Genomic DNA, 24,837 nt, shown 5'->3' with positions numbered 1-24,837 from the left:
GAATTTATCAAATTTTCCTAGACACAAGAAGAAAGGCGTGGCTGCATGCTGCTACCATGTTGTCCTTTTATTTCCCAGCATATTCTCATCACAGAACCGCGTTGCTAGTGTACATCCCCTAGCTCTCTAGGCTTGCATGCATGATCCATTTTTTCCATTCTCCCTTCTTGTGGCCGCACAGTCTTTTTCTGGCAGGAGCAGTCTTTCCGCATGTTGTCCTATGCGCTTTCCAGTTATTCTCCAACATGCTACACATGGATAGCATTATGTGTGAGTGTGTGTGTGTGTGTGTGTGTGTGAGTGTGTGTGTGTGTGTGTGTGTGTGTGTGTGTGTGTGTGTGTGTGTGTGTGTGCGTGTGCGTGTGCGTGTGCGTGTGCGTGTGTGTGTGTGTGTGCATGTGTGTGTGCTGCCGCAGCTCACTACTTTCTCCATCCTACGTGAGGGTACTCTCCAAGCTTCCAATGAATGTCTTTCTTCCTTCATTTAATATTTTCTCAAACATTTGTACTGCTCAAAGTTTCTGGTTGTTTGCTAGAGTTTACTCATAGCATCCATATTCTACTGTTTTGATGCACCTTTTCTTCGCTCCTGTTCCTAAGCTATGAAGCTAGTTGCACGTTCGTGTTGCAATACACTGCGTGCTTTAAGGGAGTATGCGGCCTCGGTGTGTTTGAGCTGTGTCCAGACTTCACCACCTGAGTGGGTCGAGGTGCACCCCAGGATGGGTGGGTTGGGGTACACCCCAGGGTGGGTGGGTTGGGGTACACCCAGGTTGGGGGGATCGGGGTACACCCAGGGTGGGTGGGTTGGGTTACACCGCAGGGTGGGTGGGTACCCGGGTTGGGGTACACCCCAGGGTGGGTGGGTTGGGGTACACCCAGGTTGGGTGGATCGGGGTACACCCAGGGTGGGTGAGTGGAGGTGCAACCCAGGTTGGGTGGGTTGGGTGGCCCCATGCAATCATATCACACTGGGCTACTAGTAGTACAGGTCTTAGAGTACTGCATGGAAAGCTGTCGAGCAATACTGGAATAGGCCAATTATTATTGAAATGGATCGCTACTGAATGCTGCTCGCTGGGGTCTTGCTTGAGTTACACAAGTACAGACTTCATGCTTGTACTAAGTTGTAGTCAGGGTGCTGGACTCACACGCTGCATGCCGCTCTTCCTATATCAGTGGAGGCACCGGCGGATATCACACGTGATAAATTGACTCGACATAACGGTGCGATTTTTACTTCTTCCATCTACTCGTACCAATGTGTGGTACGTTCAACGCCAATCTGAGCTCGATGAAGCTTCTTGCGCTAGTTCGACTCCGCACCAGGCCTTGGGGTGCCGTGAAAGGTTTCTACCTGGCGACGGTTATGGCAGCAGTACCTCGTCTGAGCTCACGTTCAGGATTCTTTGGTATGATAGTGGACTATTATTAGCCGTTCAGTCCACAATTGAAGTCACCACACACAAAGCAACGGTTCCAGTAGTTTCAAACGATGCCTTTCATTGATGCATTGATGTGTAATGCTGGCATCCTTCGCCCGTGATTCTTCTTCCCTACTGAGATCACCTTCAGACTACAATTTTCAAATTATTTGCAGCAAGTAGGTGAGGTTCTTACCTCGATGACGCCGCCAATTCTTCACTGCAGCTAACGGTACACGAGGCATGCCTGCCAATGCAACAACTAACTTAGTTGGACTAGTGAGCTCCGGCGTCAGAGCATGTACAAGAAGTTCAGCTTGATGGGCTACAGAACTTTCCGGATGCGAGAAATCAGTTTATCCCCGCAAGGGAGCAGTAAGTTAACAGAGCCGTGAATGGCCAAAGCGCCGCCAACAGCACACGGTACGGACGGATATCGACCCAGAGTCCGCTGGGACTGGCAGATGGTAAGTAACAAAGTGTCCCTTGCAGAATCTGATGAGCATGACAAATTGCTGTGGGTTGTTACCGTGAAGAACGATAGCTCTACAGGCAGACAAATCCCAGCCTCAATGGAACCAGTACTGAGTGGGTCAGACCCACATCAGCTCACCCTCACTGCTCACTGCACTCTGGATAGCATAATCAGAAAACACAATGGCAACATATTGAAGAGGGAGGGGGGGGGGGACAAGGGCGTCACTTCTGGTGAACTCTGCTACCCTCGCATCTCTGTTATCCGGGCGGTCCGGGACCGTCCCGGGCACTGTCCATGACTTGGAAATATCCGTAACTCTGCGTCACGTACGGTGTCATGGGAAATGCCAGAGATCCGCCATATAACGTCACTATTTCCAAAGAAATTGGCAGAAGAGTTGTAATATTTCTACTACCACTCGCCCACAGGGTGCCTGATGGACCCAATTACCCGTCACTTGGAGGTCCGTATAAGAGAGATATGCGAGTATATGACCACCTGGCCACTCTGCACTGCATTGCAATTAGGCCCCGGAGGATAATGCTAGCATTATATCTGGCATATTTAGCACTTTCTGGAAACTAGCATTGCACTAGCATAATCAGCAGGTTTTGCAGAAAACTAGCATATTCTTGCGAAAACTAGCATATTGTTGCAAAACATGGGATTTTCGCGAGGCGGGCGCGCAGCCTTGATCAGATCATGCATGATGATGATAATGTGACAGTGCAGACTGCAGTGGTGAGGACGGTCGATCGGATCCGTACGAGACCAGTCGATTGCAGAGAAATATACACGCAAACTAATAATAGAACTGTGTTTGCATCCGACAACACTGGTTCACTTGAAATCTTGTAGCCCTCTACTACCATGACTACTAGTACTTGTAAGTAAAATAATTAGTTGTACTAGTAGTAGATCTATGACTCTGGCCGGGAGTCTGGGCACAAGCGTTGGGGAAAAAAAACTTGTGATGGGTGTACATGAGAAGGCGGTGAGAATGGGAGCGCTTCGTTTCCACCAACTAAGTAACTTTTGCTTATTATTCTTTGTTAGCTGATGAAGAACACACGTCATGGCTATGTCCGAGCAAGCAGCCAGAGACATTGTTGATCTAGTAAGCAGTAGCGATGATCACTTTGATTCCGAGTTTGTCGATGAAGACGCATCAGAATCAGAGGCGGAAGAGGACGAGGTCAGGACAGCGTGTGAACGTCTTCCCGAACCAGCCAGAGCAGCGATTTCCCGAAAACGATCTTTCCAGAGAAGTGGGAAGGAGTTCGTCGCTAAGCGTGGGCGAATTGCCGGTGGAAGTTCCACATTGACACCTCGTGTCAGCGTCCACCATCGCGTGCAGCGATTTCCAGGGGAATATTTGACCGTGTCCAGTGGGAAGATTTACTGCAGTGCCTGCAGCCAGACAGTTCAACCGAAGAACAGCATTGTGAAATCACACATTTCGAGCCAAAAGCACAAAGCACAAAGAGCGAAAGTCACAAGCCCAGCTATACCAGCGAGCGCTAACAGCTTCGTGGGAGAAGTACACTACAGACCATAAAAAGGAGCTGGCAGGAACAGGGCTGTCTGGTGCTGTAGCCAATGATGTCCTCATTCGAAGAGCCAGTGTTGTAGAGTCTTTCCTCAAAGCAGGTGTGCCTCTGAGTAAGATAGACCACCTTCGTCCGTTGCTTGAAAGCAACTACTGTCGCATGACGTACAGCACTCACATGGCACAGTTGGTGCCATTCCTGTTGCAGAATGAGCAGTCTACCATCAAGAAGGAGATTGCATCTGCAGCTCATCTCACCGTTATTTTCGATGGTACTTGACGCCTTGTTGAGGCACTTGCTGTTGTCCTCCGCTACGTCGATGGCAATTTCAACATACACCAACGCCTCGTACGTTTCTCTGTACTGTCCAAAAGCCTAGCTGGTACCGAACTAGCTCGAGAGCTCATCACAGTTTTGTCAACACAGCTGCAAGTTCCAAGCCACAAGGTGCTTGCCTTGGTCCCAGACTGTGCAGCTGTTAATGGTGTTGCTGTTAGTGGAGTTGCGTGAAGTCCATCCATGACACTTTTTGACCCCATAAAGTGGCATTAAATTGAGCATAACGAGCATAACGAGCATTAAAACTAGCATAATGTGCCACTTTTACTAGCAGTGCTAGTAGCATAATTGCCGAAAATAACTAGCATTATCCGCCGGGGCCTAATTGCAATTGTCCTCAGATATCCATAACCAGCATGTATTCATGCTTATCGCTTTCTTAGTATTTGACCCCACTAATTTCCCTGATACCTTAGGGCCCGGTCACACATGCACTCGAAAGTAGCGTATACGCTGAAGCGAGGTCGCAGGAGCGAAAAATGGCATGGCAACGGCGAAAAGCGGAACTTCCGCTTCAGCGGAAACTCCAAACCGCTTCCTCCAAAATTTTCGAAGCGAGACTGTCGCTTCTGCGGATTCGCTTCAGCGGAAAACACCACGGTCTGCTGTATATGGATTTGCTACGAGAAATTTGTATGCGTATGATGTCCATGAAACAAAAATGCGTGCAAGATATTCATTGACCTCGTCTATTCTCCGTACCGTATGCACCACAGTCCACTTTACTCTCATTTTCCGCCAAAGTAGGAGTTGTGCCCTGTTTGTATGTGTGACCATACACACGTGGTTTCGCTGGAGCGACACCAGGCTCGCTGCCGCCGAACCTCGTCGCCGAAGCGAATCCCAGTGCATGTGTGACCGCGCTAAGCGGTCAAATATATCGCGTATTTGACTGCTTAGTCAAATACACAATATATTTGACTCCTTGGAATTTCTTGGACTTAGAAATTTTCTCTCCAACTTAGAAAAAGAATTTTTTGAAGAGAGCAGAAATACACAAGATGGGATTTGAACCCACAACCATGTGAATCTCAGTCACTCTTCCTTACCACCCAGCCACTGTGCTACCGATGCTGAACCTAGTTTAAACAATGACCTTGATCCGGCAATGCCGTACAATGCGGTATAGGCTATAGTATAATACTAAAATTACAAGGATATGTCGTATATGAAGAGAAACTATTGCGTGGAGAACACGATAAATAGATTATAGACCTCCTAACCGGTCTATAATCTATACTTATAGCAATGTAGCATTCATTAAAAAAATAATAATCATAAAAAGGTTATGCGCCAGACGTCATAATGAACAGTCATCAGATTTCCGGAATCATTCATGTGCAGCGTCCGAAAAAGCTGCGATGCAGCATTCGACCCTTATTCCCAATCGAACATGGTTGAACAAGCGGTCACATGCTCCTGCGTTCACCAGTCACCAGAACCTTTGAACCTTTGAGTTGAACATTGGTGTGAAAGTTGTCGCCTGCTGGCATGGCGACCAGGTGACTGGTGTACGCAGGAGCACGTGACCGCTTGTTCAACCAGGTTTGATTGGGAATAAGGGCCGAACGCTGCATCGCAGCCCTTTCGGACCAAAACCAGTCGACTCAGCGTCCAAAAGATTACAACATATGGGCCAATCGCGGTCATCCGTGCTTTTATAAGAACTAAATGGCGCTTTTAATGAGATTTTGCATACAAATCCCCATCTAGTAGGGCGCAGCCACCCAGTTTTGTTGGAAGTGCGCGAGTTCGATTGGGAATACAGGGGGAAGGGAGCGCCTCAGCTTCCTCGGACCAAGACCATTCGACTCAGCACCCCGAAGACTACAACTGGTGAAAATTTGATTATAGGCTTAACTTCCCCTTTAACTTCTCAAGACCTGTTTTACTCAATCTGGCAATAAGGATAAGGACCCTCGATCGGGCATGATAATAATTATTATAGTGTTGTTTAAATTCTGTATTCTCACGACGACCTTTTTTTCGCTACTATGAGAAAAAAACAGTGAGATTTACACCACCTGGAGCATTTGGAATTGATATTCGCGAGCTTGAAAATATATGTGATCAAATTGAGGCTGGCACTGGCGATAATTCCGAAATGTGCGACTAATTGCTATAGCCTAGGTAATTATTGGCGAGGTTGATTCTACTCGTAGTGGTGTTTGAACAGTACTACGGTAGACCTGACGCCACAAGTTGATGTTCCTCCGGCGCATTCATTGTAGGTGCTGCTGCGAGCCGATGAATTGGCTAAGAAGTTAATCAAGAGAAGGTTTTCCTGTACACATGGCGTCTGGAAAACCTGCCCTAGTTCATTTCTGGATAAGAGAAAGAACAAAGTGTTACGGTTTATGACTAACCGTCTACCAATGTAACCAGGTCATGTTGTTCTTCCTCTTGCAGCCATGAGTACATGTGTATTTGGGGGTTGTCGCAAAAGTTAATTGTTTTGTTGTCCCTGAAATGAACATCATTCGTTTCGGGGGTGGGGGGGGGGGTGGGGGTCCAAGCAAAATCGCTAGTCGACCAACACGGTACACTATACATGTACATGCATGCAATTTTTATCGTCCAGCATATCAAGCTGCATTTATTTCAGACGGGTGTCCGAGTACAAAATGAACAATGTTCGTCGAGGGACGACAACCTTTTGCGATGACCCCTTAATAATTATCCAAGTTCCAAATTACATCATTTCTGCTGTGATATATTGTCTATGGGCCAGCTGGGCAGAACACTGCCTTCTTAGGGGCCGTCCGTAAATATCGATATTCAAATTAAATTCGTTTCAACCCCAAACCCCTACGGAGCTCCGTCTCCCTCAGAACCAAAAAGAAAATGTCGACATATACATGCTTATAGAACAAAAGTCACAAGTGTGTCACTAGTCCTACTTACATGGCAATGTATCATGTTTTCTGAAACGAAATTGGTCAAACGCTCCCACCCCATAATACTTCGTTTTGTGAAAATGTTCGATATTAATTTTATGGACGATCCCTTACATTACTATAATTTTTTTATGGTTGCAGTGAGCCTTTTTTACTCAAGAAACGAACTCTAAACCAGAAAAATAATAATATGTAGCGCAAAATAAAGAGAAGGAAAATAATAACCGGTGAAGTGCTAAATACAAACAAAAGAAAAAGAAATTATAAGCCAATACGTGCTAAACTGCGCTTAAATTACAATGAAGGGAGAAAAACTGGAATCCGCGAAAATTATAACATACAAAATCCCTTACATTATCCAGGTTTGTATGCACACTAGGGAAGATCAGAAACCTCACCCTCTCTATGGCTGACAGCTAACTTTTGAACTCAACTACAGTTTTGCACCAATCATCTTTGAAGCATGCCGCTTTCAAGCGAATCACAACAAAAACAACATAATGTACTGATAGAGGACAGTGATGCTGTCTCTCTTCATGCTGTCTCTCTTCATGCTGTCTCTCTTCATGCTGTCTCTCTTCATGCTGTCTCTCTTCATGCTGTCTCTCTTCATGCTGTCTCTCTTCATGCTGTCTCTCTTCATGCTGTATTTCTTCATGCTGTCTCTCTTCATGCTGTCTCCCTTCATGCTGTCTCTCATCATGCTGTCTCTCTTCATGCTGTCTCTCTTCATGCTGTCTCTCTTCATGCTGTCTCTCTTCATGCTGTCTCTCTTCATGCTGTCTCTCTTCATGCTGTCTCTCTGCATGCTGTCTCTCTGCATGCTGTCTCTCTGCATGCTGTCTCTCTGCATGCTGTCTCTCTGCATGCTGTCTCTCTGCATGCTGTCTCTCTTCATGCTGTCTCTCTTAATGCTGTCTCTCTTCATGCTGTCTCTCTTCATGCTGTCTCTCTTCATGCTGTCTCTCTTCCTGCTGTCTCTCTGCGTGCTGTCTCTCTTCATGTTGTCTCTCTTCATGCTGTCTCTCTTCATGTTGTCTCTCTTCATGCTGTCTCTCTTCATGCTGTCTCTCTTCATGCTGTCTCTCTTCATGCTGTCTCTCTTCATGCTGTCTCTCTTCATGCTGTCTCTCTTCATGCTGTCTCTCTTCATGCTGTCTCTCTTCATGCTGTCTCTCTTCATGCTGTCTCTCTTCATGCTGTCTCTCTTCATGCTGTCTCTCTTCATGCTGTCTCTCTTCATGCTGTCTCTCTTCATGCTGTCTCTCTTCATGCTGTCTCTCTTCATGCTGTCTCTCTTCATGCTGTCTCTCTTCATGCTGTCTCTCTTCATGCTGTCTCTCTTCATGCTGTCTCTCTTCATGCTGTCTCTCTGCATGCTGCCGCTCTGCATGCTGTCTCTCTTCATGCTGTCTCTCTTCATGCTGTCTCTCTTCATGCTGTCTCTCTTCATGCTGTCTCTCTTCATGCTGTACCTCTTCATGCTGTACCTCTTCATGCTGTCTCTCTTCATGCTGTGTCTCTTCATGCTGTCTCTCTTCATGCTGTCTCTCTTCATGCTGTCTCTCTTCCTGCTGTCTCTCTGCGTGCTGTCTCTCTTCATGTTGTCTCTCTTCATGCTGTCTCTCTTCATGCTGTCTCTCTTCATGCTGTCTCTCTTCATGCTGTCTCTCTTCATGCTGTCTCTCTTCATGCTGTCTCTCTTCATGCTGTATTTCTTCATGCTGTCTCTCTTCATGCTGTCTCCCTTCATGCTGTCTCTCATCATGCTGTCTCTCTTCATGCTGTCTCTCTTCATGCTGTCTCTCTTCATGCTGTCTCTCTTCATGCTGTCTCTCTGCATGCTGTCTCTCTGCATGCTGTCTCTCTGCATGCTGTCTCTCTGCATGCTGTCTCTCTGCATGCTGTCTCTCTGCATGCTGTCTCTCTTCATGCTGTCTCTCTTTAAAATGCTGTCTCTCTTCATGCTGTCTCTCTTCATGCTGTCTCTCTTCATGCTGTCTCTCTTCATGCTGTCTCTCTTCATGCTGTCTCTCTGCATGCTGTGTCTCTTCATGCTGTCTCTCTTCATGCTGTCTCTCTGCGTGCTGTCTCTCTTCATGCTGTCTCTCTTCATGCTGTCTCTCTTCATGCTGTCTCTTTTCATGCTGTCTCTCTTCATGCTGTCTCTCTTCATGCTGTCTCTCTTCATGCTGTCTCTCTTCATGCTGTCTCTCTTCATGCTGTCTCTCTTCATGCTGTCTCTCTTCATGCTGTCTCTCTTCATGCTGTCTCTCTTCATGCTGTCTCTCTTCATGCTGTCTCTCTTCATGCTGTCTCTATTCATGCTGTCTCTCTTCATGCTGTCTCTCTTCATGCTGTCTCTCTTCATGCTGTCTCTCTTCATGCTGTCTCTCTTCATGCTGTCTCTCTTCATGCTGTCTTTGCCGCTACTGGTGCTTTCACTGCTGCTGCATTGCTGCTGCATTGCTGCTGTTGCTGATGCTGCTGATGCTGCTGCTGTTGATGATGCTCCTGTTACTGAGTCTGATGCTGATACTGACGCTGTTTTCTGCGTGCCTGTGGTATGTATGTGTGTGTGTGTATGTGTGTGTGTGTGTATATGTGTGTGTGTATGTGTGTGTGTGTGTGTGTGTGTGTGTGTATATGTGTGTGTGTATGTGAGTGTGTGTATGTGTGTGTGTGTGTGTATGTGTGCGTGTGTGTATGTGTGTGTATGTGAGTGTGTGTATGTGAGTGTGTGTATGTGTGTGTGTGTGTGTGTATGTGGACGTGGCTGCGTATGTGTGTACGAACACTTGTGCATGCTGCTGTGCCTTAACGTGCATTTCGCATCTGTTTCGTCTCCCAGGCCCAACGGCTACTGCCGTTAATCCTCTGTCTTCTTTTGCCAGGCACCTGTGTGTACCCTGTGCATGGCTTCAATGATGTCAGAAGTGGAGTTACTGACTTGGAGGCAGGTGAGCCGAACGCAAAGTTTGTCCACATGATAGCAGAACTGCAGCCACGATCACGGTTAACACGAATGCTTGGGGACATGAGGAAATGCCTCCCACCCCCCCCCCCCCCACCCGTGTTATCAGCAGTACATGTCAGCAGAAGTGTGTCCAGAGATTGCATTGCAGTCTGAGTTTTCTTTTGTGTTTCGTGTGTACGTCGCAAATCGGTTCCACTACGCGTGCTAGCTCTTCCAGTATCAGACTAAAACCGTAATTGCTTCATCACACACTGAATGTATTTCATAAAATGGCACCCGTCGGCCGGTTATGATTTCACCCTGGATAGTACCATTCCGACAGTCAGTGATCTACTTGAGGTATGTGCGTGTTTGTGTGTGTGTGTGTGGGGGGGGGGGGGGGGATACCGCCAAATACGCAAAACCTCTACCGTACTACCTTGTATGTACAGCCCGTGTCTCAGAATGGATACCGGTAACACGTGCATACTTGGAAGTACACACAGTCGACTCTACTTACGATAAACTCGTGTACAGCTACTTTTGTGATGTTATAGCAAACCAGTGTCCACGTCCATGTCCCTGTTTCAACCCATACAAAATTGACACTTTATAGCGAACCGTTTCCATTTACAGCGAACCATATCTTGAATGGCCGCATGTAAACCAAATGTACACATGCAGCCATGGGCCACATGCCAGCCATGATTTGCTGCTTGCAGGATGTAACTGCAGTTCTGGTATTTCACTCGACTGGACGCGGTTGCAGGTCACGTCTTCTTTGCACCTGTCGGGGGGCAGGATTGGCGCATCTGTCAACAATGTTAAGGCAAGCTAGTCCGAAAGATAACACTGAGCTTGAGTTTCAATATCACCATTGGCACATCAGCCTGGTCTCAGTGTTGACATGTGAAGAATGAATTCGTTTCAAGCGGCTAGCCAGGGGTGTCGGGCACGCTATGGTGACTGCGTTGTGGACCATACCACTTCGCATCGTTGTCATCCATCGTCTGTAATGAAATACAATGATTATTAATATTATGCTCTAAACGTTGACATAGGTATTATTATTATTATGTGAGTAGGGCCCCAAATTGGCACCTGCAATACCGTATTTCCCCGTAAGTTAGTACGTACTAACTTTCGAACTTAGCAGCCACATGAGTACTAACTTTCGGGGTGGTACTATCTTTCGGGGAGTACTTTTTTATCGGGGGTAAATGACACGCAGTGGGAAGCCTGCGCAACTCTAGTCACGGTCCGTGCATTTGATGTATGTACTGTACGGTGTCTGTACATGTAGGACGGGTACGAACTTACTATCTTTCGGGGGAACTGTCTTTCGGGGTGATAACCTCGGCAGTGGAAAGTGTATTTTTTATAGGGGGGGGGGGGGGTTACTAAGTCATTGGGGAGAACTAACTTACGGGGAAATACGGTAATATTAATAGCTGACCATAGCATCCTGAGATGCGTTCCAAAACCCCTGCTGAAAGTTGAGTGGCAATAGAAGCCTGGCCCTGAACTATTTGCTTACAGCAATAAGACCAAACTTATTATGCAGCCCCACAGTCTAGGCATTACCGTATTTCCCCCAGTATACGTCTGACCGTTTTACACTCAACGTCAGGCGCAAAGAGGGGGGGGGGGGGGTTGCGACTTACAATCGGCGGTGACATCCTGCCTACATGACTATATTGAAACAATGTGGGACAAGTCTGAAGAAGGGCTGAGGCTTCCTGCAGCTTCATCTCTGAAAGGAATGTGGGTGGACACACCCATTTCCACAGAGTTGCACGTCCTTATTACCTGACGATGGCCATTCGAAACGTAAAATAGCGGAACTGGTTCGGATGTGCAGCAATATGGGACAAGTGTAGCATGGCTACTTTGGATAGGCTGTGCGCATACTCGCACTGCCTTGTCTTCTTCTTCTCCTTGTGAGACAATGAACGAATGATAACTACTTACGTAACAACAAGTATGTGCTTTGAGTGCTGAGAGTATACGAGTTACACAAGCCTGAAATGTGGGTGCCACTTCTGATTGAGTGTGACTTATAATCGGCGAAGTATGGTACATTCCTGTGTGCTTCTACTGTTCTCCAGGTGGCCCTGTTTTGTCATCTCCTATTGGAAGCAGTGGACTGGTTGTGAGTGAGGATGATGGCACAAAGTCAGCAGTTCTGTCCATGTGCATCAACTCTACCATCAAGCCAGCACCGTCATCAGCCAATACGGTAGTTTGGAGTACTAAGGCCAGTGGAGGTATAGGCAGTGGGAAGGTGATCACCTCACTGAATGATAGCAATGGCTGTTTCTGGTCTAATCTGACAGTGGATATCAGTGTAGTTTCTGAAGCAGTGGGTGATTACACTATTGTTGTCAGAACATCTGGTGGACTGCGGAACAGTACCTTGTCGCTCAGCATAACAGGTATGACGAGTGAACTGTGCAGTGCTGTCTGGTCTTGACTTTATACTATCTTCTTATGGGATATATTATAATATTGGACGGTTGGAGTACAGGGTAGGTCAAGAACCACCTTTCCGCGTCCGTGGGAAACCACTACCCCATGATCAGGTGTCAGATGCGGCTCCTAAACGGTGGGGGAGGATAGATCAGGTCCACTAACCAGAGGCCAAAGGTCAAAATCCCATGTGCCACATTCATGCTGTCGTATACGTTATTTAAATTAAAGTGGGAATCAAAACAGGCATCATCATCCCAAGCTTAGCCCTATTGTCCTGGTGTGTCGCACATTTTGTGGAAACACCTGTATATCCCAGCACTATGCCATTCTTTCTTGACAATAGAAACGTTAATTTATGGAGAGGGCTTTTAAAGTTCGGCCCGGTTTCGGGAAAGTAAGACGAGTATCCCATGGCTATATGTATGGAGATGATCAAAGGTGGTGGTAATGGTGGTGTTGTGTGTGTGTGTGTGTGTTTGTGTGTGTGTGTGTGTGTGTGTGTGTGTGTGTGTGTGTGTGTGTGTGTGTGTGTGTGTGTGTGTGTGTGTGTGTGTGTGTGTGTGTGTGTGTGTGTGTGTGTGTGTGTGTGTGTGTGTGTGTGTGTGTGTGTGTGTGTGTGTGTGTGTGTGTGTGTGTGTGTGTGTGTGTGTGTGTGTGTGTGTGTGTGTGTGCAGTTCCAACATGTGATATTCCCGTGATTGCACACGGCACTGCACTGGGATCGGGTGTGTTCAGAGATACACTGCGACAGCGGTCATCACACTACAGCATCACCTGCGATCCTGGATTCGCGCTGACCAACTCCACTGCGATGAAGTGCTTGGTGCGCATGGCAGGACGATCTCTTTTCAGTCACACCCCAGAATGTATTGGTGAGTTTAGACAGACCAATATCAATTTCAAATTTCACGGCCATCACCTCTAGCAAAGTCCCTATGCCTTGCAGTTCCTAATATGTTAATACACTACTAATATGTACGCATGGTAGATGCTAATGAACTTTTTTATATTTGCACCTTCACACGGTGCCTTAACCCTTTACCGGCAAGTGCAATTTGTATATGAAATCCATAACATTGAGAAGGATGCCAATAACTCACAACGAGAGCACATTTTGTATGTGCAAGTTATGTTTTCTTGGAAGTCTAGTACTACTTCTTGACCATGGAAAAAAATATATTTTCACATACTACAGACATACGCTGCTAAATTGGCACCTATACGTCTAAACACGGAAATTGCACATAATGCAAATCGTCAGACTCCGACATTGACATGATACTACCAAAACAAATCAACTTCGGAGCGGAAACGAACGCCATAGCCATCACAGAATTCAGTGGCCGTGCCTCGCTCGCAATTGAGAGCAGCATCGCCCCAAAATCGCTGTCCGATGGCTCCGTAAGGTCGTGCGCAATTCATGCTACGCTGTCGTCACTCAGGTACGTAGAAAGTCGATGGCCTAAAATTCCGCCTCTGGGAGACTGTCGACACGGGGATCACTCTTCATGGCTTCCCCACCATAAGCACCATCAGATTCTTCCAGGTACATCACGACGACATTGTCTTCAGCGGCTGGAGCTCCCAATATTTGCGTGAGAATTTACTTGGCGTGCGCTCCGCAATTTGAAATTCGCTTGCATCGGCGGCTGGAACAAAGTATTTATCTATCTGTCGTGGGTCCCAGAGCGAAGGTCTGATAGGTCCTCGTCGGAGAAGTCATCTGAGGACGAAAAGAACTCACTGCGCAAGAGGAAATGCACCTGACGACGTTTTGACGGAGGCAGACGGCATTGCCGGCGTGCGTGTATTCCGTAAGTTTTTGATCGCGCAGTTCTCAATGAAATCAAATGGGACACGCGTAGATCTCTTCAGCTACGAATAGGATCATACCTAGGCTGTGTGTGGGCCACGGGAAATCCCCGTGGGCTGATGCTTCCTGTCATACCAGGCATGGTTTTAGTATGCATGTCGAATGCGTCGTTTACGACGCATTTAAGTATGGAGCTGCCGGTAAAAGGTTTAGAGCATCCCTCTGCTTAACTTCCGAGTCAACCACGTAGTCAACTCTTTCAGCAAATTTCAACAAAATGTGTGTATAATGGTAGCTACGGGGATGAAGCAGCAGATGCTGCTTGCGTTCGGTAAATCTTTGCTTTGTATACTTACCACTGTTTCTCCCTCTAAATGATGTGGGGATAGCTTGCCTGCACCCACCAGTGGTCTGATGTCATCTAAACATTAAACACAGACTTGCAGCGGAATTTTCCACCTTGACATTGCAACCGCATAGTAATGTCTGAATGTGCACCTTACACAGAGTCCCAACTGTCTGCAAACAAAACATGTCTGTTGGTGAATTCTGTGTGTGTGTGTGTGCGCGCGCGTGTGCGCGTGTGTTTGTGTGGATGTGGAGGTGTGCGTGAGTTTGTTTGTGTGTGTGTGTGTGTGTGTGTGTGTGTGTGTGCCTGTGTGTATGTGTTTGCGCGTGCACGTGTGTCTATGTTCATGCGTGAGCTTGCTTATATTTGCCTGTGCGTACGAGTTTGTGTGAGCACATGTATGTGTGTATGTGTGTGTTTGTATGTTTGTTGCAGGCGGTGAAGCATCATCGGAATCTTTGGCAGTTGCCATAGCATCCAGTATGAGCGCGCTGAGCACCATAGCCCTGCTAATCGTGATGATTATCAATAGGAGAAGGAGACGACTGCTTCGCAAGATGAGTCACCAGCTGAACATTAGCAGAATTCCCAACGTGTCCGTATTTAGTGCTGACTTGGACCATCGCGAACGAATGTATTCAGAAACAACGGAGAACGCAACAAAGCAGTATGTAGCTCCGCAAGCCCGTGACTCGGTTCAAAGCCGGTGTCGTGACTCGGTTCAAAGCCGGTGCTGTGACTCGGTTCAAAGCCGGTGCTGTGACTCGGTTCAAAGCCGGTGCCGTGACTCTGTTCAAAGCCGAGGCCCCACTCTCTACTCCGTGCCAAGCAATTTCCGAAACCGTCCGCCGCCCTCTCCGTCGAGTCGATCTGCTCTTTCCGCGGATACGTGCCACGAGTCACCCGACTGCGAACTGGAGCTGGAGGGCGATGCTGCGCCTGGCGGTGGCCCTGCTTCTGACGCTGGCGGTGCTGGCATCAGGGACACGATAAGTAGCAGCGGCGGTGAAGGCAAGAGCAAAGTGAGCCGTAGAGTCAGCGGTAGTGGCACCGTCTATGAATGCCTGTACGGGAGTAGTGCGCCGTGTTCGCCGGGCCTGGGCTACGGCACCTGCAGGAGAGACTGCACTACGAAAAGCTTCGAGAGCTCGCTCGCCGATAGCTACAGCGATGCCCATGAGCTGGCGTCACCGGAAGGCTTGTACAGTGGCATGCAAACACCCAGGGAATTGGGGACGGAGGATGGCGATGATTGCGATGGGGTCGTAGCCAGCAACGTGACTGTTCTTGAGCCTACATATCATATGCTTGAGCCAGACCAAGTTCAGAGCAGGGCAAGGAGGGTGAGCAAGCCAGCTTTGAATCCGCTGCCGTCATCCATAGTCGACACAGCAATTGTTTTGCCTGCTGAAGACGTGCATGGTCCCGTTTACCACCTGGAAGGCGGTAGCGCACTGAAAACAGATGAGACCGATGATAGCGAGGAAGCACAATTGGAGTCATCATCGTTGAAACAGGAGCTATCAGATGAAGAGTACGCACTACTTGTCAGGGAGTCAGTCTGTACCAATGCCCAAGAGTTCTTCTCCGATCCCCAAGATCAGACGGCCCCAGTGCAGGAATTTGGTGCTCCGCACTCGCCATGCCTGGACCACCGTGACGACCCAGACGCTGGCAGAGACTTTGGAGTTGACGAGTCCACCGGCTATAGTAGTTTAGACGCGCAGCCCTCTGTTGCTCCACCACCTGCCAACTGCTGGAACAGTCCCAGAGCCAATGCTCCTCCAGTGGCAGCGTCGTGGTCTAACTTTGGTCACGAGTGGTCAGCGTACGCATCTGGCAGCGGCGACTCTCAAGAAGCGTCGACCCAAGCCAGTCGCCAGCAGCATGGACGAGAGACTATCTACAGTGACATAGTGACTTCTGCTGGGGAAATGAACAGGAGAGCTACTATCATGGTGCTACCAGACGGCTGCGGCGAGGATGAAGCCCAGCAGCGAGACGATCAGTCTCAGTACGCTGAGCTACGTGGTAAAGCCACCAGGATGTCCCTTGCCAATTTCAAAAGAACCCAGCTGCCCCGCCTGAAGTTTTCCACCAGAAAGGAAGACCACCAGGCCTCCGATATCTATGCCGTGCCCGATTTCATCAAAAACAACCTAAGCAGCTCGCAAGCACAGACGAAACCAGGCCGTACTTTTTCTATGAGATTCGATTTGAGCAAGTCGCAAATGCCATCGCTGACGCTTCAGGGTAAGCGGAGTCTGAGCTTCTCTATGAAACCCAAGAGCAAGCCAGGGACGCCAGGATAGTATGCACTCCTTGCCAGAGAATGCGGTTGATCCAACAGCAGCTGTACATGTACATGGCAATCATAAAATGCAGTCAACGAAGGATCAAGTCTAACGCTAGGCGTGAGTTTTTTTAATTGTTTGGCGTCAGTTGCCCTTCAACATTTGAACTCTCAGTTCACAATCAGGCATGTCCATTGATCGCTTTGAAGCGGAAATCGACTTTCAAAAATACTACTTCGCATGACAGGCAGTTTCGTTTTGTTCACTGTGACATAGGGATGTCATCACCATACGAATGAAAGCATTTCAAACGTTCAAACTCCAATGCATGCTTTTTCTTACCAGCGGGGATCACTGGGTCATTCTCTATTTTCTTGACCTTTCTGGCTACTGACGGGATTCTTTTTTCATGGCAAAATAACAATCACTTCACAGCAGAATATTATTTTATACCACATTTTCAATCTCAAAATTCGTCTCACAAGTACGCAAGTAAAATGTGGCATGACAGGTTGTTTGTTAGGCTTAGACCTTATTCTTGCTTTTCAGTATAGTCACCGCACCATAATACTATTATAGTATTCCTTTTCAATGTCTTCTTCCACCTATTGCGGCAGAAAACCTTCTTTCTCTCAGTGTCCTGCTGACTAAAGATATAATTTTATGATAGTAGTTTTGTGGTGCACCGCATTGATTGCAATCAGGATATGCGGGTAGACTCGGTCGATGGACTCTGGACATGAAGTGAGTCAACCATTTCACACGAGCACTTATGCTCAGTCAGCGGCGCTGCAATTTGAAATGTTCAACTCCATTGATTTTCCCAGTTGCTGTTCTCGTCTGATTTCTTTTCTATTGTTATTGATTTTACTACATGTACCCTACTTGCAAGCTACGGTGCAGAGCACATGTCCCTGGCATGCATTCTGCTTGGTCTCTCAGATGATAACAAAATAATGCACCGGGAACTCACAATTTTAAAGACTGCTCAGACCTCTAACCTAGAAAGTGATATGGATGAACCTGAAAGGTCCACCTCTCACTGTTAATCACCGCGGCTAGTCGAGTGGTTCCGCATAACGTAATTGCGTTAGTAAAAAAAAGTAGTCGATCTACGTAAAGTCTTACGTAGATCCGAGAACGCCGCATGCAGATCTCGAAAAATTCGCCGAAAACGAGACTTATCGAAAATCGCTAATAAGCTTTTCGCCGATTATGGAGGGTTCCTTTGAGAATCGCCTGCAATGTTGTTGCAATGATGTTGCTGCAACACCAGCAGTACATGCCTGACCGCTCGAGCTCTCTACTTCAGTACTTGTAGTACTAGTGTGTTGAGCCCGTGTGACTCGTGTCCTTTGACCTCTTCTCAAACAAACATTAGCCATTAGGAAGATCGTTATTGGTAAAATACTGCACTACAACGTACACTTGTGGCCAGTTCCATCTACTTTTTGTAGCAGAACTGTATTTCCAAAATCTCACCCATTTTGAAGCCGATATGCCAACAATTCTTTTAGCCGATTTTCCAATAATTATATTCCAAATTTTGGAGCCGATTTTCGAACAATCAGTTGATTTTGCAGCCGAATCTGATGTATTTTTGAGCTAAGCGAAAAGCCGAATAGGCGAAAAAACGGGCCGATTTGGGGAAAGCCTAGTGTTCTGCCATACGGAGTTTTCAAATAAAGTAGCTGCCCTTGGCAACTTGTAACACGACAGTGTACGACCGGGTCGACCTGGGGAGAGAGTCATGCATTTGTACCCTGATCCACTTAACGGAGCGCCTACGGTATCAGAGCCCTATCTACGTAGTTTCTGTTGACAACTTTCCGTAAGTAGAGAGGTTAAGACGGCAACGTCTGTAGGGCCTTCCCTATCAAAATAATAATTTCTACTACTACTTCTACTACTACTACTACTACTACTACTACTAAGTTTAACGTAAAATTCTTACGGCCATGAACTTTTACATCAAAATTCAAAAACTCACGTAAAATTTGATGTGTTTTACGTGAGTTGACTGCCCCGAACGTAGTTTTGTGACGAGGGTTTTTGGAACTTTCGTTTCGTCATCCCGGTCGAATAAGTGTGAGTATCCATAGTTTTATGGAGTTTGTTGGAAGATTTGATATTCTGTGTGTGAGAAAGTTCTGCTGTTCGAACTAAACCCGAATCTTGCGAAGGCAAAAATTCACGACACGTTGCACGTGTAACTTGGCCTCTAAAATGTACGCGAAACAGGAGATTTTCACCTCTATTGGAGTGCAAACTCGCGAATTTACGAGTTTTCCTCTCACTTAACTGAGTTGCTCAACTAACTTGCGGAATCTCTCTAATATCTTTGTTTAGTGCCTGCTAACTGCATGTACGGAATTTCTTTCAACGAGATTCAAAGCATGCACATAATCATTCCTCGATAGGCCTAAACGGCCTCTGGCCCGAGTCTGGAGAGTCCTTTTTAAAGGAAAAATAAATTATACAATTATTGTTGTCACGTACAGCACTACACTACATGAAAAGCCTGTATACAGGCTTTTCCTTCGTCTGCGGCCTCCCAGTCTTGGCACGCTCTGCATCCTATGCAGTTCTTCTCCAAAAAAAAATGTTAATAGTCTCACAGTTTCTCCCGCACACTCGCTGATGTTAACCCTTCCTTTCTTTTCATTTTGCTGACTCGTACAGCTCTATCTTTTGTTTTTGGTGCGTGTTTTTGGCCGTGATGCCGAGACCTCAGGTCGGCAGAGCCATCAATGCCCCACCATCACTGCTGCGTCTCGGTGCAGCCCCTGCTCAATAGTTGTCACGTTCGTCCTAGTCTCAGTATCATTGTCTTTCTTTATTATTTTCGAGCTGGGAGTGTGAACATAGTAAAAAAAAAAAAAAAAAAAAAAACACTTTCACGACGGCACGAGATATCGGGGCGGCGCCGCTGATGTCCAAATAGAGCAACGGCCAGTGACTGGGCCAGGCTGGGGCCGGCCGGGCCGGGGCACGCCAGGCGCCAGCGGCGCTGGCCGGCCACCACTCACCAGGGCTAAAACAGGGAGCGAAACAGTAAAAATACGTGCCGTACACTGCAAATCCGACCCCGGTTTGACCTGTTGACCTCTAGTCTACCGTCTAGTCTACAATCTACATGCAGTGGTACTGTAGTGTAGTCCAGATCTTAGCGTCGTTACCTGGATACCGGGGCCATAATCAACTTTTCTTACATGACACGTGATCGTTGCCGGGGCCATGGCCAATAGGCGATCTTCCCGCCGCGGGCATAATCAGGCCATCAGGACCATTTGACGTCATTTCGGGAATGTTCGGACCGTTTGACGTCATTTCGGGAATAATTTTTCGACCTTTCGACCTTTCCACCTTTGACCTTCCCTAATGTATGTAATCAAGCACGCTCAGGAGGTCATGATGGCTGGATCTTGCCCGAGCCTGCAGCCCAAGGGCCGTAGGCCCGAGGGCTGCAGGCAAGGGCAAGATTCAGCCATCATGACAGACAGAGCGTGCTTGATTTGATTTCTTACATTGCGAAGCAACATATTAGGGAAGGTCAAAGGTCGAAAGGTCGAAAGGTCGAAAAATTATTCCCGAAATGACGTCAAACGGTCCGAACATTCCCGAAATGACGTCAAACGGTCCTGAAACTCCCGAAATGACGTCAAACGGTCCTGATGGCCTGATTATGCCCGCGGCGGGAACAGTCGATGCGCCAGAGCGAAAAAAAGCCGTTTTTTATTATCCCGGTCAGCTCATTTTGTACAGAGGTGAAGATGACGATTCCGTGAAGAAGTAATGGCTGACGTTGTCGAACATTCAGACCCACTGGAGGCGTTCCACAGCCTGGAGCCCGCCGATAAGGGATTCGATGTGACTTGAGTAAGTACTAAAGTGATCCGTAATATTTTTGGGGTCAGCTATTGAGCCATTGGGAAGTTTCGTGTTGTCGTTTTCTTACAGTACAGTCGTAGAAATTTCCTCCCTCCTTTGGTGTTCAGCCAGTAATGGACTCCATCACATCTTACACAATATCCGAGATAGCAGAAAGATAGTCCCAACCAACCTGTGTAAAGATCTGGTTATGTCTATGTCCAGACCCACTGCTAACTCAAATGGCACGAAATGAAAGAATTTTTTTGTGATACGTGTAAAATCCACGAAAGTGACATTTCATCACACCTAAGTTTCAAAATATCCCAGGTTACAATAGTTTCTCGCCCATATAGCAGCAGATGGATTGTGTTTCCGGTATATCACCATTTTCAGTGGAAGTATTGTGTTCCACGTCTATCCATGCTCATTGAAACTCAGGCAAATGTGTATATTTGTGTATTTCAGGTCAGAATTCGTAGCGCATTCCATGTTTCTAGCATATACGCCATAATTCCAGTAAACAAGAACATGCACGCATCACCTGTGTGCACATTGACTCAATCTTGGTCCAATTCGTTGCTGGTTTCTTGCTTTTCAGTCTCCTCAAATGAAACAACCTTTTGCTTACTGGAACTGTCGCATTCTTCCCTCACGGAGGTGTTGTTGAAAGTGTGGCATTTTAGCCCTGGCCTGCATAACAGATTTGCCTTTTGCACTCGCATTGTATGATCCTGCAGCCGGACTTGCACCCACAGCCTTTTGTCAGGTCTGTGACAGGCTGTCTGACTGCTGCAAGATGTTTGTCAGAGCCTCACACCATGACTAGGTCATTGGTTCTTCACCATCCCTACCTTGAAGAGGTGGGTAGTTGATAGTAGATTTTGTTGCTTAAATTTTAAAGCAATACTCCAGAGACAACAATTCCAGTTCAGCTGAATTCCACGTGTAGGTTTTACGGCACCGCCATCACCTGACTCCTCGGTGAAAGATCCCCATCAAATTACATGTTTGTTGTACATTTTGAGTCTTGCAGTCGTAGTGTGATTTCGTCACAAATACACGTCAACTGGTTGTACAGCTTCATGTTCCACTACATGTACATGTATTGGCAATTCAGCATTGCAGTGATACTTCAGTACACTGTATAGCAAACCTCCAATACCAAATTGGTCTGTACCGATATAACGTATTGCATGGTGCAAGGTTCTGCATAATAGTACAAGTACTTTATATCCCGTAGTATGTTACATGTATATCCATACTGTCAGGTGTCCGCATAACCCAACCCCACAACCCACAAGCGTGCAACTCTGATTTGCGGACTATGGGCTGATTCCCCAGTTCGTGGATACGTAATGTGGGCCGAGCGCAGTGCCAGAACCCACGTGCAGTCGCATACTCTTGACGTCATGGACTCTTGGTACTACTAGTACTTCATACTGAAGTTTCACTGTGTGGGGAACCCGCCTGTCTGTGTTAGTGTTTTGCTTCGACGTCGCTTTGTCTCAGTTTCTTCCTCAGTGCTTGTTGTGATTGGCATGTGGCAGGCAAATGGCCGTGGAACTTCAACAATTGAGCTCTAATGTGACAACTGGATGGTAGTTGATTTACATGTTGGACTGGTGTGCCACGTAGCCTTCTGCTGGCATCCTGGCACTACATTTTGTTGCCAGGGTACCTCTTTGTCGATTTTGTCCACAGACACCACGCTTACACTCGGCATGTATACATGGAGCTGCAGGTCTTGAATGCCTTTCCCTTTTGCTATGTTCACCATTGTTATTCTGTATGTATTGTAGGTATTATGGCCAGCCGTTACTCCCCATTGAGAAAAGATCCCTGCAAGTGTACTTGACTGGCTGTATGTGTCTAACACGTCTGCAAGCACCAACTGAAGTGGGTGAGTGCGAACTGGATGACTTACTGTAATGTCGTTTATGAAAGCCAGGCGTATTTCTGTAGAAGCCGGTGTGGTAGCTAGGCCTCTATTTACATTATGTTGCATTATGTTTGTAGTCAAACCAAACTTTTTATGGTTGCCGATGCAAAATTCACACTATTCTGTCCCCGGGGAAAATTGCGATTCTGCGGCCGCGTTTTTTTGCGATTTTTTAAATGACCGCGTTTTCCGCGATTTTCCCCGCGTTTTTTGAACTTTTTTGTTGCACTACACGTACACACAGTGCACTGTTCGGTCAGCAACGTCTCATCGTGGCGGCTTTTTACTCAAATATGACGAGTGCTTACACCAGAGACTTGTAACTGATTGATTTTACTACATACTCACTGAAAATTGCCGCACTTCAATATTATTCACATATTTACCGCAAATTCACCGCAAATGATGCCATATTATGCCGCGTTTTCCCCGCGTTTTTTGCGATTTTTTTCCGCAATTTTCCCCGAGGACAGACTATTGTGCTAATTGCCTATCTTGGAACTCAGGCTTGTGTTCAGAACAAGCTTCTGCATAAGACAGGCTTTTATAGAAAGCAGTGGAGTAAGTGAAGGACTGTTTATACTACTTGTAGACACCACAGGTACTACAGGTATGTGTGTGAAGCTTCATTCCAGGGGAGAAAACGAGAGCGAGGTGGAATTGTCACCATCCAATATTGTCCACCCTCATGACCATAGCTTGGGGTGGATAGTCTGACAAACAGGCAATAAGTCCTTTATTCTTAGTTTCTCGGTACTCTCCTCCACTGTACATTGGCCTGCTGTAGGTTAATTTGGTGGATAACTTTGACAGCTGTGTCCATAGACTTGCCCTTTACTACATCGTGTTTTGGGGTTGCATTCGTCCTCCAGGGTTGTGTGTAGGCACCTGGACAGAGCCTGGTGCAGAGCTTGGGTGGTACCCAAACGGCTCACATGAGCATGATGCCACCTTTCTTAGCTTTGGGGTATGCAGGAGGAATGTGTGCCACTAGTCCCTCCTGCATCAGGGACAGTAGAGTTAGTAATGCTTGTAGCGGGAATGTTATGTGTCGGGTATTCGTCAAAGTAATAATATATTTATGCCATTTTAATAGCAAATAATGTTGCTCCATTGTGTAACAGTTTGTCTGCTACTACTTATACTCCGTCAAGCATTTCATCTTCTGCATGGTATTGTACTGCTTTGTCTGGTTTATTGCTGCCAGGTGCTGCACAATGATCGATGCACGTAATCATTACCCACAGCAGTGGTGTCGGTCAGTGTGGTGTAACTACCTTCCTCAACAATCACCAGCTGCTAGCTTGTGACAGTTTTGACAAAAAATAGTCGGTCTCTCTCATTCCGTTATCCCTTTGTCGACTCTGAGGAGATGCTCAACAACCACATAATTTGGTACTTCCCGTTTAGCCTAGTATTTGCAGTATTTGCTTCCTACACCAGCCACAGTGCTTTTCTTCCCACGTTCTTTTTTCCGCTGGTTTGGGATTATCTTTTGTGTTACATTCTTTCGTTTTCTGTTACATCCTTTTCCTGTTCTTGTGTGTTAACGTTTCAGTGGAATGGTGCAATGCATTTCCAACCAATACAGTCATTCTGGTCGAAATTGGATTCAACTGTACAGGTTTCCAATGCTTACGGCGTACTTCTGATGTATTCTAAGTCGTATTGAGGACACATGGGTGGGTAAACCGCTTATAGGGCGGTTCTCATCGGCAGCAGCAGGTACACTGGGACCCACGTGGAGATTGTGGGTGGTGTCCAGCTAAAGCTTTCGTGCTTTGGCCTATGCCAAGGGCATGATACGTACCCTGTGCATGGAAAGACGATGAAAATCAGCAGCTTTGCAAATGCACCTCTACAGCCCGTTTCCGCAGTGACACACATTGTGGCTGTTTTTGATCCGTCAGTACACTATGTTTGCTGCCGCAGACATGTGTCAGTATTGTCCGGTGCTACTGCTAACTCAAATGGCACGAAATGACAGGTTTCTCGTCGCTCGTCAATGGCTGAAGCCTTTCTTCTTGCAAACCCGCCCGCCATGCGAACGGTTTAGCAAAACCACCACCCTCGCTCATGCAAACACTAGGGCACACGTATAGTATCAACGGAAAATGCACAACATTGCCTCTGAATACTCTTCTTCTTGAGAAAATCGGCATTGACTGCCCGACTGTCGATAAAAAATACGTCTCCAAAATGCAGCTGTTTGCATTTGAATTTTCCCGCGCTTTGGCATTTGGGATAATAAAACTACCTCTAAACGTCGACTTTTCGCAAAACGGCGCATCGCCTGGAAGATCGCCTATTGGCCATGGCCCCGGCAACGATCACGTGTCATGTAAGAAATGTTCCTTCGCGCTGTAAGAAATCAAATCAAGCACGCTCTGTCTGTCATGATGGCTGAATCTTGCCCTTGCCTGCAGCCCTCGGGCCTACGGCCCTGCGGCCTT

At 46.9% G+C, this 24,837-nt stretch overlaps 2 protein-coding genes and 1 long non-coding RNA gene across 3 annotated transcripts; all 3 read left to right on the top strand.

Annotated features, from left to right (window-relative positions):
* Positions 1-1,295: 1,295 nt before the first annotated feature.
* Positions 1,296-17,434, top strand: LOC135819238 (uncharacterized). Its single transcript, XM_065332408.1, has 5 exons — positions 1,296-1,891; positions 9,540-9,648; positions 11,753-12,079; positions 12,791-12,988; positions 14,714-17,434. Exons 1-5 carry the CDS (start codon positions 1,820-1,822, stop codon positions 16,588-16,590), a joined length of 2,583 nt encoding a protein of 860 aa, XP_065188480.1. The 5' UTR covers positions 1,296-1,819; the 3' UTR covers positions 16,591-17,434.
* LOC135819004 (keratin-associated protein 10-4-like) lies at positions 2,978-9,424 on the top strand. Its single transcript, XM_065332157.1, has 6 exons — positions 2,978-3,097; positions 3,660-3,723; positions 7,221-7,484; positions 7,827-8,274; positions 8,563-9,252; positions 9,412-9,424. The coding sequence occupies exons 1-6, from the start codon at positions 2,978-2,980 to the stop codon at positions 9,422-9,424; spliced, it is 1,599 nt and encodes a 532-aa protein (XP_065188229.1).
* A 2,844-nt stretch (positions 17,435-20,278) lies between the features above and the next one.
* LOC135818806 (uncharacterized) lies at positions 20,279-24,005 on the top strand. The gene is made up of 4 exons (XR_010553759.1): positions 20,279-20,451; positions 21,183-21,305; positions 22,245-22,345; positions 23,592-24,005. It is a non-coding gene; the product is annotated as an uncharacterized LOC135818806 (long non-coding RNA).
* Positions 24,006-24,837: the final 832 nt, after the last annotated feature.

This window comes from Sycon ciliatum, chromosome 6, assembly GCF_964019385.1.
Source record: "Sycon ciliatum chromosome 6, ocSycCili1.1, whole genome shotgun sequence".
Taxonomy (NCBI): domain Eukaryota; kingdom Metazoa; phylum Porifera; class Calcarea; order Leucosolenida; family Sycettidae; genus Sycon; species Sycon ciliatum.
The sequence above is the reverse complement of the archived record's forward strand: the minus strand, read 5'-3'. Positions and strand labels throughout refer to the sequence as shown.

Excerpts from the sequence above, each read along its gene's own strand:
- LOC135819238 (XM_065332408.1), top strand. The coding sequence starts at position 1,820 with ATGGCCAAAGCGCCGCCAACAGCACACGGTACGGACGGATATCGACCC. Across the intron at positions 12,080-12,790 it reads CTTGTCGCTCAGCATAACAG|TTCCAACATGTGATATTCCC; the intron begins GTATGACGAGTG and ends GTGTGTGTGCAG. Across the intron at positions 12,989-14,713 it reads TCACACCCCAGAATGTATTG|GCGGTGAAGCATCATCGGAA; the intron begins GTGAGTTTAGAC and ends TGTTTGTTGCAG.
- LOC135819004 (XM_065332157.1), top strand. The coding sequence starts at position 2,978 with ATGGCTATGTCCGAGCAAGCAGCCAGAGACATTGTTGATCTAGTAAGC. Across the intron at positions 3,098-3,659 it reads CAGAGGCGGAAGAGGACGAG|AATGAGCAGTCTACCATCAA; the intron begins GTCAGGACAGCG and ends TTCCTGTTGCAG. Across the intron at positions 8,275-8,562 it reads TCTTCCTGCTGTCTCTCTGC|CTGTCTCTCTGCATGCTGTC; the intron begins GTGCTGTCTCTC and ends TCTCTCTGCATG.